A 19,594-nucleotide genomic window follows, 5' to 3' on the forward strand; every position below is an offset into this window, starting at 1 on the left:
GCTACTAGGCATGATGGACCATTGGTTTGACCAAGTAAGGCTATTCTTATATCCCACATTACACCCAAAAAAATGTTTTTGGTTCAGTGTGGCTCACAATACATTTACATAATAAACAATCTTCTGAACAATATTAACCTATAGATACATCTAAAAAAATATCCACAAATCTACAATTATCCATTTCCTAACAGGAATTTCCGTAAGAGATGAGTTTTTTTCGAGTTGTTGTCTACGGAAAATCAAATGGTTATCTTGACTTCTGCTACCAAGAAAGTATGTTCCACCTTTAGGGGAAAGGGAAAAGGAATGGGGACTTGTATTCTTTCTTTTTGTAGTAACACATTCAAAGTGGTTTACATATATGCAGATACAGTGGAACCTTGGTTTGCGAGCAAAATTCATTCCAGAAGCATGCTCGTAGACCAAAGTGCTCGTATATCAAAGCGAGTTTCCTCATAGAAAGTAAGGGAAACTCGCATGATTCGCTCCACATCCCAAAAAGACCCCCCTCCCCCTCCGAGGCCACTGGCGCACTTCTACCCCACCCCACCCCACCCCACCCCACCCCACCACATTCCAAAAAGACCCCACCCCCACCCTGAGGCCACTGGCTCGCTTCCACCCCCGGAAACTGGCTTCACCCACCCCACCCCCGAGAACTGGTATCGCCCACCCGCCCAAATCCTTACCGCGATTGGGCACCGGCGGGTGCACAGCACCAACCCATAGGACGTGCCAGGGCTCAAAGATCGGGAGAGAGCAGGAACCAGAAGACCTTGAGCAAGGCCCAGCAGAATCAGCAGCTAGTGGCAGGAGACAGGCTCTTTGGGCACCGGCACGGCCTGTGGGATGGCGCTGCGTGCCGGTGCCCGGTTGCGGTAAGGGTTTGGGCGGGAATGCCAGTTCACAGGGGTGGGGGCTCGCAAATTGAGTCAACGCTCGGTTTGCGAGGCAAGATTTGCAAGAGTGTTTTGCTCGTCTTGCAAAACACTCGCAAACCGCGTCACTCGCAAACCGAGGTTTGACTGTACTTATTTTGTCTCTGGGGTAATGGAGGATTAAGTGACTTGCTCAGGATCTCACGAAGCAGCGAGCTGGGATTTGATCCCACAGCCTCAAGGTGCTGAGGCAGGAGCTCTACCACTAGGCCACGCCTCACCTCATTTATTTATTTAAATTTATATACTGTCTAACGCTGTTTGGTTCAGGAGGGCTCAGGAACTCCACCCTGGCCCCACGGAGTTCTACTGCGGCAGCCTCTCCCCAGCTCCCACCTCCTCCTGGCGCTGTGCTTTTAAATGTTCGGGCAGCCGTCGCGCAGCGTCGGCGAACAAGCCTGCCCCTAGAAGTAGATTGAAGGGTTCCAGGGCAGGCCTGCTCAATGACGCTGTGTGGCAGCTGCCCAAAGATTTAAAGTACACAATGCCGGGAGATGGGTGGGCACCAAGCGAAGCCTGCCAATCTTTGGGGAGGCCAAGGCCCCTGTGGCCTCCCCTGTTCTGTCGCCTATGCCTGGTCTACACCCCTTTTACTTAAGGTGATCATACGTCCCGTTTTCAACGGGACAGTCCCGTTTTCGGGCCGACCGTCCCGTTGTCCCGACCCACCGCTTCGGGACACCAAAATGTCCCGTTTTCAGGGACAGCGTCCCGAAGCTGTGCGCGGGGACACTAGGACGGCCGATCACTTTCTCTCCCTGCCGCGCCGATTGAAATGCTGGGCCGCTGCCGCTGCTTCTTGGCTTCTTCTCGACGTCAATTTTGACGTCGGAGAGGAAGTTCGGGGCCAGCCAATCGCTGCTTGACTGGCCCAAACTTCCTCTCCGACGTCAAAATTGATGTTGGGAAGAAGCGGCGGCGGCCCAGTGTTTCAATCGGCGCGGCAGGGAGGCAGACATGCAGGCAGTGGCGGTACACGGGCAGGCGGACAAGCAGGCAGGGAGTTTGAATCCGCGGGGGGCTTGAATCTGCGGGTGAGGGGGTGTTGAATTGCGGGGGGGTTGAATCTGCGGGTGGGGGGGTTTGAATCAGGCACTGGAGAGAGGGAAGGAAGTAGGCAGACAGGCTGGCTTCGGGGGAGGGACAAAGGCAAGAGAAGACATAGGAAGGAGGCACTGGGGGCACTAGGGACACAGGACAGGCACTGGGGGCACTATGGACATGGGAAGGAGGCACGGGGGGCACTATGGACATGGGAAGGAGGCACGGGGGGCACTAAGGACACAGGACAGGCACTGGGGGCACTATGGACATGGGAAGGAGGCATTGAGGGCACTAGAGACATGGGAAGGAGGCACAAGGGCACTAGGGACATGGGAAGGAGGCACAGGGGCACTAGGGACACAGGACAGAGGCACTGGGGCACTAAGGACACAGGACAGAGGCACTGGGGGGCACTATGAACATGGGAAGGAAGGAGAGAGGGAATAGAAAGGGACAATTGTTGGGCCTGGGTGCAGAAAGAAATGAAAGAAAGGATACACAGTAAGAAGGAAACACAACCAGAGACTCATGAAATCAACAGACAGCAAAGGAAGGAAAAATGATTTTTTTTTCAATTTAGTGATCAAAACCTGTCAATTTTGAGAATTTATATCTGCTGTCTATATTTTGCACTATATTTGTCTATTTTTCTATAGTTACTGAGGTGACATTGCATATTGTAAAGTCGTTTGCCTTGACATCTTTGAAAATCCCAAATGATAATTAACATTTTTTCTACGTATAGTGTGCTTTGTAGTTTTTAAAAATTTTAAGGTTACCATTATGAATTAATATGAAGATATTATGTGTACATGAAAAATGAATGGAAGAAATTTGGGGCGGGATTGAGGGCAGGGCTAGGGCGGGATTGGGGCGGTACTAGAGTGGGATTGGGGGCGGGACTGACAATTAATAGATGTCCCCTTTTGATGAAAAAAATAAATGGTCACGTTACCTTTACTGCTACTCACTCTGGATGTTGCACACATAGGCCTAGATTCACTAAGCAAACCAATCGTGTATGAGATTTTTGTTACCAATATGAGTCACTTTACACTTATCCACATTGAACCTCATTTGCCATGTCGATGCCCATTTCTCGAGCTTGATTATGTTACGTTGCTGATCTTCGCAATCCCCCTTCACTATTCTGAATAACTTCGAATTGTCCACAAATTTAATCAGCTCACTCGTCGTACCAATGTCCAGGTCGTTTATAAAGTCTGAGTAGCATGCCTCGGGCCCAAAGAGGTCAGGGGGCCTCAGAAAGCTACCTGCTCTGGTGACATCAGTACACCTGCCTTCGGGCCCAGCTCTAGACGTCCAAGTAGTGTCTCCTCCTGCCTCCTTCGTTGCTCAGTGCAGTCAAACTCATAGTCTTCAAAGGACCATGGGCAGAGGTTTCTACATGCCACTGGGATTTTGCGTCAGAGGGAAGGCTTCCGGGTCAGCTGTGGGCAGTGTGTGGGAACCACTGCCCACAGCCTTTTTTAAGACCGCAAGTTTGGCTGCACTGAATAATGATGAAGGAAGGAGAAAGAGCTACTTGGACTTGTGGAGCTGGGCCCGGAGGTACACTCTCAGAGGAGGGAGAAGATGGTGAGGGGCAGGTGGGGATGGAACAGGGCCATAAGGAGGCAGGGCCATAAGGAGGCAGGGGTCCCAGTGTACTTGAGTGCCTAGGGCCCATCAAGGAATTAATCCTGCCCTGACTAAGGGTATAATTGGGCATACAGGTTTAAAGAATTAGGGTGTGTATTAAAATGAAGCAGCGTTAAGAATGTTCCATGCAGTAGCAATTAATATGTTTTATAAGGACTTCCGGCGGAAACATGGCGCTGTAGACAGCTTGCTGCTACAGCTCCGAAACGCCCGATCGCGGCTCGGCATTTTCACCGCATTTTAATCCCCGGGTTAGGTCCCCCCACGGCTGCGGAGTGTTTCCGGGTGGGGTGCGGACTTTTCGCACTGTACAGCGCGCCGCGATGGCCACGAAGACAGTCCGAAAGGAGCGGGAGAAGAGCAAGCCGCCAGAGCCTAAGATGGCGGACCACGTGGCTCCCCCATCGCCGGAGGCTCCTCACTCCTCCTGGGTGTCGGCAGTGACAGCGGAGGTCCAGGCAGCGCTTGAAAGTTCCCTTGGGGACAAATTGCAGCGCATCCTGGACAAATTGGACACCTTGGACCAGCGTTTTGCCTCCCTTACATCGGAGGTTAAGGAGACACAGCAGAGAGTGAGTGCTACTGAGGATACCGTCCAGAGGCTTACCCAGGAGCAGTCTGCCCATGCTACCGCTATGGCTGCATTGAGAGCCAAGGTGGATGGCCTGGAGAACCGGTCCCGCCGTAATAACCTCCGGTTTGTGGGTCTGCCAGAGTCGGTGCGGGATGTGGAGCTGGGGGCGCTGTTGGAACGCTGGCTGCCTGAGTCCTTATCCTTATCTTCCTCCTCGGGCCCCTTGCGGGTGGAGCGGGCGCATCGCTTGGGGCAACGGAGAGAGAATGCTGACCGGCCTCGAGTGGTCATATGCCGTATCCTGAATTATCACCATAAGCTGGAGGTCCTGCGTGCGTTGCGGCAAGGCAAGAAGCTCTTGTATGACAACCGGCCCATTCTGTGCTTTCAGGACTACTCTGCGGAGGTCTCTCAGGCACGGCGCCGGTTTTCACCTTTGTGTACCCGTCTCATCCAGCGCCACATTGCCTTTTCTTTGCAGTATCCGGCTCGCTTGCCGTTGACCCACCTGGGAAGAGCTCATCACTTTGACACCTTGGAAGCAGCGCAGCGGTTCGTGACGGAGATGCTGCCTGAAGATCCGGCGCAGGGAGCTGTCGGGGACTGAGGCGACCTAATTTCTGAGGACTGAACTGTAGTTCGTTTTTGGACTGGTGGTATTTTTTTCCACTACATCTGATTAGGGACTCTGGGTCCCCCTAAGAGTGGGCAAGGCTGGTGTGCGTGTGGCTGGAGTGGGGATTGGTATGCTTGTCCTGCAGGTGAAAGGTACAGGGGTCTCCTGGTTTGTGTTTCTCTTGGTTACTTCTTTCTCTTTTCAATGGGGTCTTCCCTGTGGTGTTTGGCCTGTTCCTGGCCAATTCTGTTCTGTATCCCTGGGGGACTTAGCTGGGTGCGTGTGGCTGAATGTTGGTGATGTGGCTGTGGGGATCGGGGAGGGGATGGGTGGTTTGAGTGCTCTGGGGGCTTTGGATGCTGGGTTTGTTCTTTGGTATTTTCTGCGTTTGGGGACTGAGGCCCAGGGGTTACTGGTCAGTGATCCCGTGGGAGGGTGTTCATGGTTTCCTGGAAGTGATGCCCTTTTTGGGGTGTCTTGGGTGTGGGTTGGGTGAGGGTTGGTTGTGGAGGGGGGATAGAGGGGAGGGGAGGGGAGTGGTTGGGGGGAGGGGGGAAGTCGAGCAGGGTCTCAGGGTTTCTGCGGTTGGGTTATTTGTGGAATCTTGTGGGGATGGGGTGGGGGGTGTGTGGTTTGAGATTGGATTGGTGGCAGGGGTATGGCTCGTTTCTTGGGACAGGCGGATGCTTGATACTGGAGAAGTGGTGGCTGGGACGCTTCTCTGGTACTTTACTGGTTTCTTCTCTTTGTTCTATTTTTCTACTAAGTGGACTACTCTGGAATACACTTTAACTTCTTGGAATGTTGGGGGGATCCACTCCCCTATTAAGCGCTCAAAAATTTTGCAGCGTTTGAATCGTTCTAAAACCTCCATTGCCTTTTTACAGGAGACCCGTTTATCCTCAGCGGAACATGCTAAGCTCTGTACCTGGTGGGTGGGTTCCCATTTGGAGGCGCCCGCAGTTGGGGGAAAGGGAGGTGTTATTATTTTGATCCGTAAGGGTCTTCGTCTTCAAACCCAGAGAGTGCTCCGCGACCCTAGTGGGCGTTACATCGTTGCCTTAGTGTTGCTCGATAATCGGCCCCTTTTGCTCTGTAATGTATATGCTCCTAACAATCCTTCGGCCAGGTTTTTTCGGGGGCTTCGCAATCAACTCTTGCAGTTTGGTGACGTTCCGATGCTGGTGGGCGGGGACTTCAACGAGGTACTGGATCCTAAGTTAGATCGCTCTGCTTCTTCGGGCAGAGAGACCTCCAAACTTTATACGGGTGCCCAGCTCCTGGAATCTACCCTGGGGTTGCTTGATGTGTGGCGGGTGCTACACCCTTTGGAGAGGGATTACTCCCACTTATCCAGGGTGCACGGGACGCTTTCCCGAATTGATTTCATTCTCATTTCCCGCGAACTGCTTCCCCGGGTATTGGGGGTTGACATGGGCCCCATTGAAATATCTGACCACGCTTGGGTGGGATTTCGGTGGACCTGGGGTGATTCTCTGCTCCCTAGAGGGCCGTGGCGGTTTCCGTGTTATCTGTATAGGGATGCTCGTTTTCAAGAGTTTTTGGTACAGTGCTGGCATGATTTTCAACACAATAATCAGCAGCATCGCGATGATCCCATCCTCTATTGGGAGACAGCTAAGGCTGTTTTATGGGGGGATGTCATTGCTTTTGTGGCCCGGGAGTCGAAGCTTAAGTATAGGATGGTTCTGGCTTTGGAGCGGAAGGCGACTGTGTTGCGACGGCAATATAGCAGGGCACCCTCCTTCCTGCTTCGCACGCAGCTTTTGGAGGTCCAGCAGGAACTGAATGAATTATTGCATCTTCAGGCTATGCGGACACGGGCGTACTTTAAGTTTCATTTATTTTGGTTTGCGAATAAGAGCAGCAGATTGTTGGCCCGCATGGCGCATCCACGGGGAGGACCTGAGAGCGTCTCTGCTCTTCGGGACTCTTCTGGGGTGCTGCATCATCGGCCAGAGGAGATCTGTGAGCTGTTGCGGGCGTTTTTTGCTGAGGTGTATACAGATTCCGGTTCTGAGACTTTGGATGGGCAACTCTATCTGGACAGCCTTGATTTGCCCTGTTTCTCTCAGCGGGATGCTGCCGCTTTGGATCTTCCCTTTACCCAGAGGAGGTAGAGTGGGCGATAGGGGTCAGTCCGTTAGGAAAGGCGCCGGGCCCAGATGGGTATCGGAGTGAGTTCTATAAATTGTTGGTGACGGAGATAGCGCCGGTGCTGGCTGACGTTTATAATTTGAGTGTTGCTAAGGGCTTCCTTCCTCGTTATGTGAATTTGGCGTCTATTATAGTTCTCCCGAAGCCCGGTAAGGACCCTCTTTTACCTGAATCGTACCGTCCTATTTCATTGTTGAATTACGAGGCAAAGCTTTTGGCAAAAATTCTGGCTACCCGCCTGGCGCGCGTCTTGCCTTCAGTGATCTCGGACTCTCAGGTGGGGTTTGTGCGGGATCGCCCTGTAGCTAAGAATATCCGGCGTATCTTGTTAGCTCTGGAACGGGTGGGACAGGAAGGTAGCCCCTCCATGCTTATTAGTTTTGACGCCGAGAAGGCTTTTGATAAAGTGCGGTGGGGTTACCTCTTTGCGGTGCTTAGGACGTACGGTTTGGGCCCTTTCTTTTTTGGTGCTATCAAGGCGTTGTATAGTGATCCCGCTGCGCGGATTTTGGTTAATGGGACTTTCTCGGGCTTTTTTAAGATTCACCGAGGGACTCGCCAGGGCTGCCCCCTGTCGCCGCTTTTGTTCGTGCTTTCTTTAGATCCTCTACTTCGTGAGCTTCAGGCTAATGCGGATATTCGGGGATTGGCATTGGGAGATTCCCATTTTAAACTTGCGGCGTTTGCGGATGATCTCTTGGTCTTTTTAACGGACCCGCAGCGTTCCTTGCCCGTGTTGCTGGAGAGCCTTCGGGAATATGGGGATTTTTCTGGCTTTGCCTTGAACTTCGCGAAATCTGAGGCTTTGGCTTCCTCGGCTCATCTTCAGCAGTTTTGGGGGGATCGTTTTCCGTTGCGCTGGGCTGACTCCTCTTTTCGATACTTGGGGATCTGGCTGACTATGGATGTAGCCCAACTGTATCGGCTTAACATCGATAAACTTCTTGCTGACACTAAACTATTACTGGCCAAATGGCAGGCGCTGCCGCTGTCTCTGTTGGGTAGAATTCATTTATTCCGTATGGTCGTGTTCCCGAGGTGGCTTTACGTTCTCCAGACTCTTCCCCTTTCTTTGTTGCAGAGGGATATTCGATCTCTCACCTCCATGTTGTCCCCGGTTCTGTTGGGGAGGGCGGAGACCTAAACTGAAATGGTCATTGTTGGTGGGGCCTGCCTCCGGGGGAGGTTTGGGGGTGCCAGACATCAGGCTTGCTTGCTGCGTCATGTTAGTGATTGGGTGTTGGGCACCTCTTTCTATACGGATCTTTCTATGGAGCGGGATCATTTCTATCCTCTTCATCTTTTGTATCTCCTTCATGCCCCTTTATCTAAATTGCCGAGACCCTGTAAGCGTAGCCTTCTGTTTCGGTCTTTGTGGACAGTGTGGCATCAGACCCTTCGGTTGTGGAATCAGGACTCCCATACTAGTGCCCTTTTGCCATTGGTGGGGAACTTAGCTTTCCCTCCGGGGGTTGGACCTTCCGTTTTTGGTCGCTGGAGGGCTCGGGGGGTGGAGCAGTTGAGGCATGTTCTGCAGGATGATGGGTCTCTCCTTTCTTGTGCTGAGTTAGCGGGGAGGGGGGTTCCTGAGATTGGCCTTCCTTTTGCCTATTGTCAACTTAGCCATTATGTGGCTTCCCTCCCGGGGAGTTCCTTGCAAGGGGATTTTGGGACCCGGCTTTGTACTTTTTTGACAGCTGATCCCGATACGAGGGTCTCTATTTCTTTTTTTCATTGCCAGATTATGGCTCTCCGCCCACCTAGGGTTTTTCCTGGTATTTTGGAGGCTTGGCAGCGGGACTTGGGCAGGGCCTTGGGGGACGATTTTTTGTTAAAAATCATGAAACGTACTGCGGGTTTGGTGCATAGTGCTGAATTACGTGAATGTCACTTTCGCACTGTCCTGCGGGCCTATGCTTCCCAAAGCCAGGCTTACTATATGGGTTGTATTGGTACTCAGTTATGCATCCGCTGTTCGGTGGAGGTTAATTCTTACTTTCATGGTATTTGGAGCTGCAAGGGGATTCAGGCCTTTTGGAAGGCGCTGGCCTCCTTTTTACAGGGCTTGTTGCAGACCCCTGTGCCAGTCTCAGTGCTTTCTATGTTGTTTGCCCAATTCTCTTTCCTGTCCATGTATACTTCTTCTGAAAAATTATTTCTAAGTAAATGTTTTATTTTGGGAAAGAAATGTATTTTATGTTGCTGGCTTTCTCCTGAGCCCCCCCTCCTTTTGGCATTGGAGGAATCGACTTCACGAACTTATGGGCTGGGAGGCCCGTTTAGCTTGTTCTTCTCGTCGCCGGAGCAGAGACTTTGTTCACACTTGGACTCCGTATTTGAACACTTTGACCCCTGACAGTCGTAGCCGAATATTGAACAGACTCCACCTGTGAGTCCGTGCCTCTCCTTACCATTGATATTCCCTGCTTGAGAGTTGTATGTTCATTGGGGGGGTGGGGGGGGTGTTTCTCTCTGTGGGGTGGGGGTGACGTTCGATCGTGGGGGACATCAGAGTCCAGTCCTCCGCGGTTGTTGTTGGGTGACATTGTAAACCATGTACTTCCTGTTGTTATTGCTTAATAAAACAGATTTGAACATAATATGTTTTATAAGCATAATCCAGGGCTCTTCCCCCCCCCCCCTCATCTTATGATTCGTGGTAAATACATACGCACACCTCCTAAAGAAATGCAGAGCAGTATGCAAAGATAGCCATGGGCGGGAAGCTTACTTTTTCCTTTCAGCCTGCAGAATCCTGAACAAGTCTTGGAAGTACTGCGGAACCCGAACAATTACATTTTCTGACGCGTTAATATCTTTTAGGTGAGGGTAGAGCTTGGTGTCGATAACTTTCCGGATGTATCCTAGCCAATCAAACTGAAGGGAAAGAAAACGTTAACACATACAAGCTAAGGCAGATTTCAAAACAAGGCTGCATCTTTATTTTTCACAGGACAATTTAAGGACGAAACCAGGAATTTAAGGCCGAAACTTTCTCCTCCCCTCCCCCCCCATCCCCAGGATCTATGTGGAGGGCCGTTGTCGATAGGATGCCAAAATCTGACTTTGGATGGTTCCCGCAAAACGTCCAAAGTCGGAGGCAGGAAAACGGCTACTTTCGGAAAGACTGTCCAAATTTTTATTTTTTTTCCCCAAAATCCCCTACTTGGGACGTCTTGGCAACCAAAATGTATCTTTATTCACCATTTTTGACCAAAGAAAAGTCCAAGTTAGACAAGTCCAAAAAGGCGCCATTTCGACATGGACTGGCCACATAAACATCCTGACAGAGCAGTAGGGCACCTTAGAGGGCACTGCTGTGCACTTCACATAACCCTCTTATTATTTATGCTGATCCCTCCATAACGCCCCCCCCCAAAAAAAAAAAAAAAACAACCTACTATACCCACCTGTCTCCCACCCCAATAGACCTTAAGGCTGCAGGATGCGCACGTACGCACGTCCCCAGTGGTGTAGCGAGGGTAGGAGGTGCCCTGGGTGGTGGCTCCCCCCTGCGCCCTCCTCTCTGCCCCCCACCCTCCGCTCGTTCCCTCCCTACCCACCCCCGTACCTCTTCCAAATCTTCCCCAGCCAAAGCAGCTTCTTCAGCCTGCTGCTCGCGCTGGCTTTCGCTCTGACGTCACTTCCTGGCCCCGCGACCCGGAAGTGATTTCAGAGGGAGCCAGGCCAGCGCGAGCAGCAGGCTCACACTGGCAAAGATTTTAAAGAGATACGGGAGAGCAGAGGAGGGCACGAGCGTGGCATGGGGGAGGCGAAAAGGTATCAGCGCCGCCAACAAAGTGCCGGGTTTTGTAAAGCCATCCGGACCCCCGGACATGTCCTGGGGAAATCTGGTAACCCTATCCTCACCCAAAGGGCAAAATAAGAAGGGAGGAGGACAAATGAGCATAGAGCTGCCAGTCTGTTCATTGATCAGCTGTCCCCTGGAGCTTCAGGAGCAGAGGTTACCTTGTGTTTCCCATCATCACAGTTTTGTGTCTGAAGGGCAGAGTACCCTAAGGTCTGCTCACAGGGAGACTAGATCCAAACCATAGTGAAAGAGAGCAAGGGCTGAAGCAGAAAGGACTGGAAGCAGAAAGCAGTGGAACTCTATCACTTTTAATAGCAGGGGATAAAACACCTGCCCAGGGAATTATCCTTAAGCTGTTCCAAAAGGGAAAAAATATTTACAGCACTCAGAGAACACTGTGAACAACCGAAGGATAGTGCAACACCAGGGTGGGATTTCCACTTTTTGATTAGATATAATTTTTTGCTGATAAAACTGTGTGCGCATTTTAGAAGGTGTAAATTTGTGCAAGTAGCTTTGCTGGGATCATTTTCTTTTTCTTTTTATTATTTATTTATAAGTTTTTTCAAATTACATATCAAGTATTCACTTGTACAGAAAGTAAGTTAGTCAAGTCATAACTTTTATTGGAAAAATAAATCACATTACCATTTAACATGATTTTATAACAAAGAGGGAAAAAATATATATATGTATGGCTAACTCAACTCAAGTCCACAAATTATAGATCCAAGATCATTTTCATAGCATGTAAATTCTCTTTTGAAACTGGTATCACCTAGGTGAAAAACCTTGCACAAATTTAAGCTTCTGAATATGCATAAAAAAGATAGCTTGGCTGTTATCTCAAGACATGTCCCTTTATCAAGCAAATGTCCACAGGTGATCTATTCCATGTAGCCAAGTAGAGCACAAATTCATTCAGAGCTGTCTGGAGCTCAGTTGCAGTTCATATTTTTAAACAATGACACCACCATGAGCTGTGAACATGTTCAGACTCCACGGGTCAGACGTGCTTAATTTGTGATGTCAGAGATCAACCCAGCAGCCCGGAGGCTTTCTTCGCCTCAGGTTCAGACTTGGATTAGAAACCCCCGGAGGACAGGAGCAAAACTACAGGACGGGAATGTAGCTCGCCTTAAGCCGCTGTTGAAAAGTTGTGTGAGCAATAAACAATTAATTTGGTCCCAAATTGATTTCCAAAAATTCATAATAAATGGACAATAGAATAATAAATGATCCAAAGTCCCTGCTTCAAAATGACAGTGCCAACATCTATTAGACCAGAGGTTCCCAAACCTGTCCTGGGTGACCCCCAGCCAGTCAGGTTTTCAAGATATCCCTAATGAATATGCATGAGAGAGATTTGCATACCTGTCACTTCCATTATATGCAAATCTCTCTCATGCATATTCATTAGGGATATCTTGAATATGCATGAGAGAGATTTGCATACCTGTCACTTCCATTATATGCAAATCTCTCTCATGCATATTCATTAGGGATATCTTGAATATGCATGAGAGAGATTTGCATACCTGTCACTTCCATTATATGCAAATCTCTCTCATGCATATTCATTAGGGATATCTTGAATATGCATGAGAGAGATTTGCATACCTGTCACTTCCATTATATGCAAATCTCTCTCATGCATATTCATTAGGGATATCTTGAAAACCTGACTAGCTGGGAGTCCCCCAGGAAAGGTTTGGGAACCACTGTATTAGACTTAGAGCTATCCAATTTTTGTACCCGAACAGGGGTCCATAATGCTCTATGTAATAGAAAAAACCAGGTTTGTCTCATAGATGCCGACACTGTACATCTCATCCTCCAAGACCAAATTCGTGGCCATTGAGATGCAGTAATTTGATGCTTAATCTCAATGCTCCAAATGTCTCTCAGACCAGTGTTTGGTTTCTTTTTAATAAATCCAGTCAGCAATTTATACCACTGGGCGGCCTGGTGACCCAAGAAGTCCACCTGAAAGCATAAGAATTCCATACTATATTGATTATTAAGGTTTTTCCAGTCAGGGAACCCCGCCTGAAAGGCATGCTTCAGTTGCAACCATCTAAAACTTTCTGATTTATTAAGGCCATATTTATGTTGCAACTGTGAAAATTCAAAATTAATTGTTTATTGGACAACCCAGTGGCATTATCATATGATACTGTGCTGATTGACAAGTCGATGAAGCCGTCTGCACAATGTGCGGCGGCGGCGAAAAGGGCGAACAGAATGCTAGGAATGATTAAGAAGGGAATCACGAATAGATCGGAGAAGGTAATCATGCCGCTGTACCGGGCCATGGTACGCCCTCACCTGGAATACTGCATCCAGCACTGGTCGCCGTACATGAAGAAGGACATGGCACTACTCGAATGGGTCCAGAGAAGAGCAACTAAAATGGTTAAGGGGTTGGAGGAGCTGCCGTACAATGAGAGATTAGAGAAGCTGGGCCTATTCTCCCTTGAAAAGAGGAGATTGAGAGGGGACATGATCGAAACATTCAAGATAATGAAGGGATTAGATTCAGTAGATAAAGACAGATTGTTCACCCTCTCCAAGGTAGAGAGGACGAGAGGGCACACTCTAAAGTTAAAAGGGGATAGATTCCGTACAAACGTAAGGAAGTTCTTCTTCACCCAGAGAGTGGTGGAGAACTGGAACACTCTTCCAGAGGCTGTTATAGGGGAAAACACCCTCCAGGGATTCAAGACAAGGTTGGACAAGTTCTTGCTGAACCAGAACGAACGCAGGTAGGGTTGGTCTTGGTTAGGGCACAGGTCTTTGACCTGGGGGCCGCCGCGTGAGCGGACTGCTGGGCGCGATGGACCGATGGCCTGACCCAGCAGCGGCAATTCTTATGTTCTTATGTTTGGTAAGGCAATGAGAGCAAAAAGTCAGATTTCTACAAATAATAACAAATTATTACTCATAATGACTGGGGTTGCCATTCAACAAATTACATATAATTGGAAAAATTGGAGTAGATTAAATTATAATTTCTGGTGGAATTCCTTATGTCATGTTTATAAAATGGAAAGATTTATTGCAATACAGCGGGGATGTTTCAGGAAATTTCAAGAAGTGTGGGAGCCATTAACAAAGTATTGTACTGATTAGATGACATTGTTTCCCTTAAATTTACAAGTTTAATGATGAGGGGGGAGGGGGATAATTTTATTATTACATATTGTACAAGATATTTGATTATATGATAGGAAAGGGTGGGCAGGGTGGGTGATAAGAGCATATTATTTGTACCATTGATGATTATTAAGTGATATATTTATTGTTAATTTGTTTGGACATATTGTCACACTTATTGTAAGTCTGAAAATGAATAAAGAATTTAGAAAACCATTGCTAGAAAAAAAAAAAAAGAAAAGAAAAAAAAAATTGTGTGAGCAAAATCCAAAACACTCATCTGTAATTTTGGGAATTCTGCACGTGTAGAAACTGTAGCAAAACACTGCTTGATAGATCGAGAAGTCCAGTTGGACGGGGACTTCGTCTGCAGCATCCCACACTTGCGGGCGCAATTTGGAGCGCCCTAGTCAGGGCCGGCATATCCACTGGGACCAGGTGAGGCTCTGGCCCAAAGCGCCGGAGATACAAGGCGCTGAAATCCCAAGCCCTGAGCCAATGCTTCGCCTTCTCTCTCCAGCCCCTAGTCTGGCATTGCTCCCTAACCCCCTCTATTACTAAGATGCGCTAAACCAGTGTTCTTCAACCACCGGTCCATGGACCAGTGCCGGTCCACAGAAATTTCCTGCCGGTCCACAGGGCCAGCACGTGCATCAGGCCCAAAACAGTGTTCTTCAACCGCCGGTCCACGGTGTGATCGATGCGACGTTATCTTTGAGCCAGCTCCCTCTTCCTAACTGATTCAGTGCACAAAGCCACGGGCAGTGGCTCCTACGGGCATCCTGCGCCTGAACCGGAAGCCTTCTCTCTGACTTTGCAACGTCAGAGGGAAGGCTTCTAGATGAGGCACGGGACGTGCAAGGTGCAATTAGTACTATTATGGGGGCGGGGTCTGGGGTGGAGATTGGGTAGAGATGGGCGGGGTCTGGCCCACGACTTAGCCCAGTGTTCTTCAACCGCCGGTCCACGGACCGATACCGGTCCACAGAATAATTCTTTTATTTCTGCCGGTCCATAGGTGTAAAAAGGTTGAAAAACACTGCGCTAAACAGTAATGCATCCATAGACTAACTTGCACGCGTTAGCGTTTAGTGCACGCTAATTCGATTAGCGAGCGCTGATCGGTTAGCGCACCTTAGTAAAAGAGGGCCTAAGTTTCCAAGTTTATTCCCCATTGGATATATCGACCATCGACTAGTATCTGCTCGGTTTACAATGCTAAAAATTAGGATAAAAATAAAACGCAAACAGGGACTGTATATAAATAACATCGGTATTAGACGACACATTGACAAATTTGATACGAAAAGGACTGGGGTAAGGGTACAAGTTTAAATTACAATGAAGTTAAAATAAAATATTAAAGGGAGGTGAGAAGGGGAAGCGGATGAAAGGAAGAAAGGGGACATCGCTTCTTAAAAGTGGTTCTCTTTCATCATTAATGTAAGCGGGAAAAGGATCTTATCTTGTGTTTTGATAGGCATCCTGAAATATTAGTTTGCTTTTCAATTTGTCGAGGGATATTTCAAGGCGGATGTTTTGTTGGCAGAGCATTCCAGAGAGCAGGGGCTGTGGCGGAAAGAATGGCGTTACGTGTGTAGAAAAGTTCCTTGATTGGGGGGGAACAGTCAGCAGATTCCAATTGGTGGATCTCAGGGCCCGTGAGGACGCGTAAGGGATGAGCTATTTGTCCGAGAAGGCTGGGGAATGAGTGAGTTCAATTTTGAAAGCGAGTAGAGGAGCATCTTGTATCTTCTCCCTCCCTCCGTGGCCTTCTAAACATTACCTTTGCTTTTCGGTAGCAACAGTGTGAGCAGCAGGCTGCTTTTTGGCCAGCCCTAGCACTTCCCTCTGCCACGTCCCGCCTGCAATTTCCTATCGGTGGGACATGGCAGAGGGAAGATCCAAGGCTGGTCGAAAGCAGCTTGCTGTGTACTCTATTGCTACCAGCAAGCAAGCTAATGTTTAGAGGGCCATGGCCCATGGGGGAAGGGAGGGAAGGAGAGAGGAGAGGGAGCGATGCCAGACTAGGGACTTGAGAAAGCTTAAGCTTTAGGGGTGTGGGCACCGCCACTGAAGTTGAGCCGGCCTCGGTCCTAATCACGGACTCCCAATGCCTGCTCTTGAAGCTTCAGATGTCAAGGACTCCATCTCAAAAGCAGGATCCTGCTGAGGATACGCTCCCCTCCCTCCAGGGGAATAATTTGAACAAGGCGAATGGAGTCTCTGGGAAACAATTTAGAAGAATTTTAGCCTTGAACGTAGTCTCCATTATTCATTTCCCTTGTGTGGCCTTCAACATTATCTGGCCTTCAACGGGCCATAGCTTAGACAAAGTCAATACTCGACTCCAAGAATGGATCTTGTCTCTCTGTTTCACAGCTTGTTCCTTCGACTCTTTTGCTTCTTCAGAACCGTGCGCACCACAGTCTCCCACCATTGTTCACAGATAATCAGGTTTCCATAAATTTGGCCAAAGGAAAATGACTTATCCCGAGTTAAACCCAGAGGCATTAAAGAGCAGGATATGAACTTACAAGTTGCAGAAGCTCTGGACCTTCTCTGAACGCCTGACCACGTCCATACTTTGGTTCTTAAATAGCACACGGTATTGAAAAATTGCGTAGCAACAAATTCCACTCACCTGCGGAATCAAGGCACTCAGTTCCGATATGTTCATTTTGTTGTACATAGCTTCACTTGTCCTGTTCTCATGTGGAACCAGAATCTACAAAACCCAAAGCAGGCAAATTAGTCAATCGTGCCAGAAATTATGCAGTTGGCAGCAGCCCTTTTGGATACCTGCTCTTTCACAACTTGATTCAGGGACATAGTGATAAATGGTAGGGATGTGTTGACTTTTGCCACAGCATAGGACAGTTAGCTTAGCAGGGTTTTAAAAAGGTTTGGATAATTTCCTGAAAGAAAAGTCCATAAACCGTTATTAAGATAGACAGGGGGATATCCACTGCTTATTCCTAGGATAAGCAGCATAAAATCTGTTTTACTTCTCATGATCTTGGGTTGGTCACTTTTGGAAACAGAATACTGGGCTTGATGGACATAAGAATAACCTTACAAGGTCAGGCCATTGGTCCATCAAGCCCAGTAGCCTGTTCTCACGGTGGCCAATCCAGGTCACTAGTACCTGGCCAAAACCCAAGATATAGCAGTAGTCCATGCTACCAATCCAGGACAAGCACTGGCTTCCCCCATGTCTTTCTCAATAACCGACTGTGGACTTTTCCTCCAGAAACTTGTCCAAACATTTCTTAAAACCAGCTACGCTATCTAGAGCTCAGATTGTGATGTCATAATGCCTTATTCCACCAATGCCTGAGCTCCGTCCTCATCTGCACAAGCCATAAAAACACTTTAAAACAGTGGTCTCAAACTTGCTGCTCAGGGACCACGCCAGGTCCTATTTTGAGGCCCTCGGTATGTTTATCATAATCACAAAAGTAAAATAAAACCGTTTCTTGATCATACGTCTCTTTAGCTAGAAATGACAATATTATTATTAAGACTTAGCCAAAAGGAAAGATTTATAAACTATAAAGAATTTTACCTCATGCAAAATTGCCATTTCATTAATAAGACATTAACTATTTTTTTCTCTGGCCCTCCAAGTACCGACAAATCCAAAATGTGGCCCTGCAAAGGGTTTGCGTTAGAGACCACAGTTGTAGAGTGAATAGTTTTGTATTTGTTTCTTCTAGAATTTGGAAATCTTATTCACATACGGTTGCTGATCAGGTTGTATTTGGTTTTGGGTGGTATTTTGATTAAATTCAACAGGTCTGGTGTTTCACCAAGGAAGATTAAAAAGATCAGTGTACCTAGTTTAAAAATACACGTTGCTTCAAAGGGCAATCAGTGTAGTTCAGGTGTGGCAAACTCAGGCCCGAAGGCCAAATCTGGCCCGCAGTGTAATTATATTTGACCCGCAAGAAAATACCAAGGGCCTGTTTTACAAAACTGCGTTAGCGGCTGCCGTGCGCCAACAGCCCCGAAGCCCTTCAAATCTCTATGGGCTTCGGGTCCGTTACCGCGCAGCTTTGAAAAACAGGCTCCAAATGTCTACTAGAGCAGGCCCGCCGGTTCATAGACAAAACCGCGGAAGACAAAGGCGCGCGCCGACAACTGAGCGCACGCGCCGAAGAAAATGACAGTTTTTAGGGGCTCCGACGGGGGGTTTTGTTGGGAAGCCCCCCCACTTTACTTAATACAGATCGCAGCGGTGTTGTAGGTGGTTTGGGGGGTTGTAACCCCCCTCATTATACTGTAAACTTAACTTTTTCCCTGTTTTTAGGGAAAAAGTGAAGTTTTCAGTAAAATGTGGGGGGTTACAACCCCCCAAACCCCCTACAACGCGGCGCGATCTGTATAAAGTAAAGTGGGGGAGTTCCCCCCACACACACCCCCGTCAGAGCCCCTAAAAACAGTTATTTTCTTCGGCGCGCACCTCCGCACTGCGCTCAGTTGTCGGCGCGCACCTTTGTCTTCCGCGGTTTTGACCCGACACCGGCCCGCCGGGTATGTCAGTGTAGGAGAGCTATACTAGCTTCATGCTGCGTGTCAGTTGTTTTTAGACCTTTCACTTTTATTTATTTACTAGTCATTAAGCCCGTTACATTAACGGGTGCTAGAATATCTCTGTCTGTCTTTGTGTCTCTCTCCCTCCCTGGCCCCCTTTCTCTGTCTTTCTGACCCTCTCCCTTCCCCTCCAGGTCCCTGTGCAGCAGTAGCAGCATTTTCACCCCCCCCCCCCTTCCCTACTCTTACCAGATGTGGCCTGCTCCTTTTGGTCCCTCCCCCTTCCCTCCCGCAGTCTAGCCTGCTCAAAGGGCCCCCCCCCCCCTTCCCTTATCGAGTTTCCCACAGGCAAGCCAAGCTTCTTGCCTTTTTTTTTCAGTCTTTCTCCCTCCCTCACATGGCTCGCAGCTGGAGTCTCTTTGGCGCGTCCCTGCCCGGCCCGCAGTCTGGCCTGATCCAGGCAAGTATCGCTGCGGCTCCTCACGATCCCCACCAGCGTCGGAAGCCTTCTCCGATGCTCCTGCGGCTCATGAGAGGAGCCAACACCGCTGGTGCGGCTCATGAGGGAGTCCAACGCTGGCGGCCATTCCTTTCTAGGTAAGTGCTGTGGACCCGCGCATGCGCACTCCTGTGGCCACGGAACTACATCTCACAGATCAGAGATCATGGAAGCACATAGTATGATTGCGCATGCGCGGCTAGCTTTTTATTATATAGGATTATTTTTAATTGGGTTTTAATTCATCATGTGACCATCGATTTCTTTAACCTTATTTTTGGTGCTATTTTTTTATTACAATTACGGTTGCGACTACGGCACTTGTCTTGTGACCCCTCCCCTTTTAAAATTGCCAGCGTTTTTCGAGCTAGTTTTACTTTCGGTTTGCTCAGTTCTAAGCACTATAGATAGTCTCTCCTAGGTAAGAGCCACCGTGGCTTTATTTCATGCTTCCTTTTTACTTTTAACGTGCACATAGTTATTTTAAGTTATCTTAAGTTCCCATAAAATATTAGCTGATGGTTTTTATGTTTTCTGAAGTCTATTGTCACTCTGTTACGTTTGTTAGTGTGGGACA

General features: G+C 48.6%; 1 protein-coding gene across 2 annotated transcripts in view; it reads right to left on the reverse strand.

Moving 5' to 3' along the window:
- The window catches only part of PHEX (phosphate regulating endopeptidase homolog X-linked), a 188,945-nt gene that overhangs the window by 99,116 nt on the left and 70,235 nt on the right, over nt 1–19,594 (reverse strand). For both annotated transcript variants that reach the window (XM_033949946.1, XM_033949945.1), the window contains 2 exons: nt 16,627–16,710; nt 9,747–9,892 (listed from right to left, as the gene is read on the reverse strand). In XM_033949946.1, coding sequence (XP_033805837.1) covers nt 9,747–9,892; nt 16,627–16,710 — 230 coding nt within the window. The remainder of the gene's footprint in view (nt 1–9,746; nt 9,893–16,626; nt 16,711–19,594) is intronic.

This window comes from Geotrypetes seraphini, chromosome 6, assembly GCF_902459505.1.
Source record: "Geotrypetes seraphini chromosome 6, aGeoSer1.1, whole genome shotgun sequence".
NCBI classification, from domain to species: Eukaryota; Metazoa; Chordata; class Amphibia; order Gymnophiona; family Dermophiidae; genus Geotrypetes; species Geotrypetes seraphini.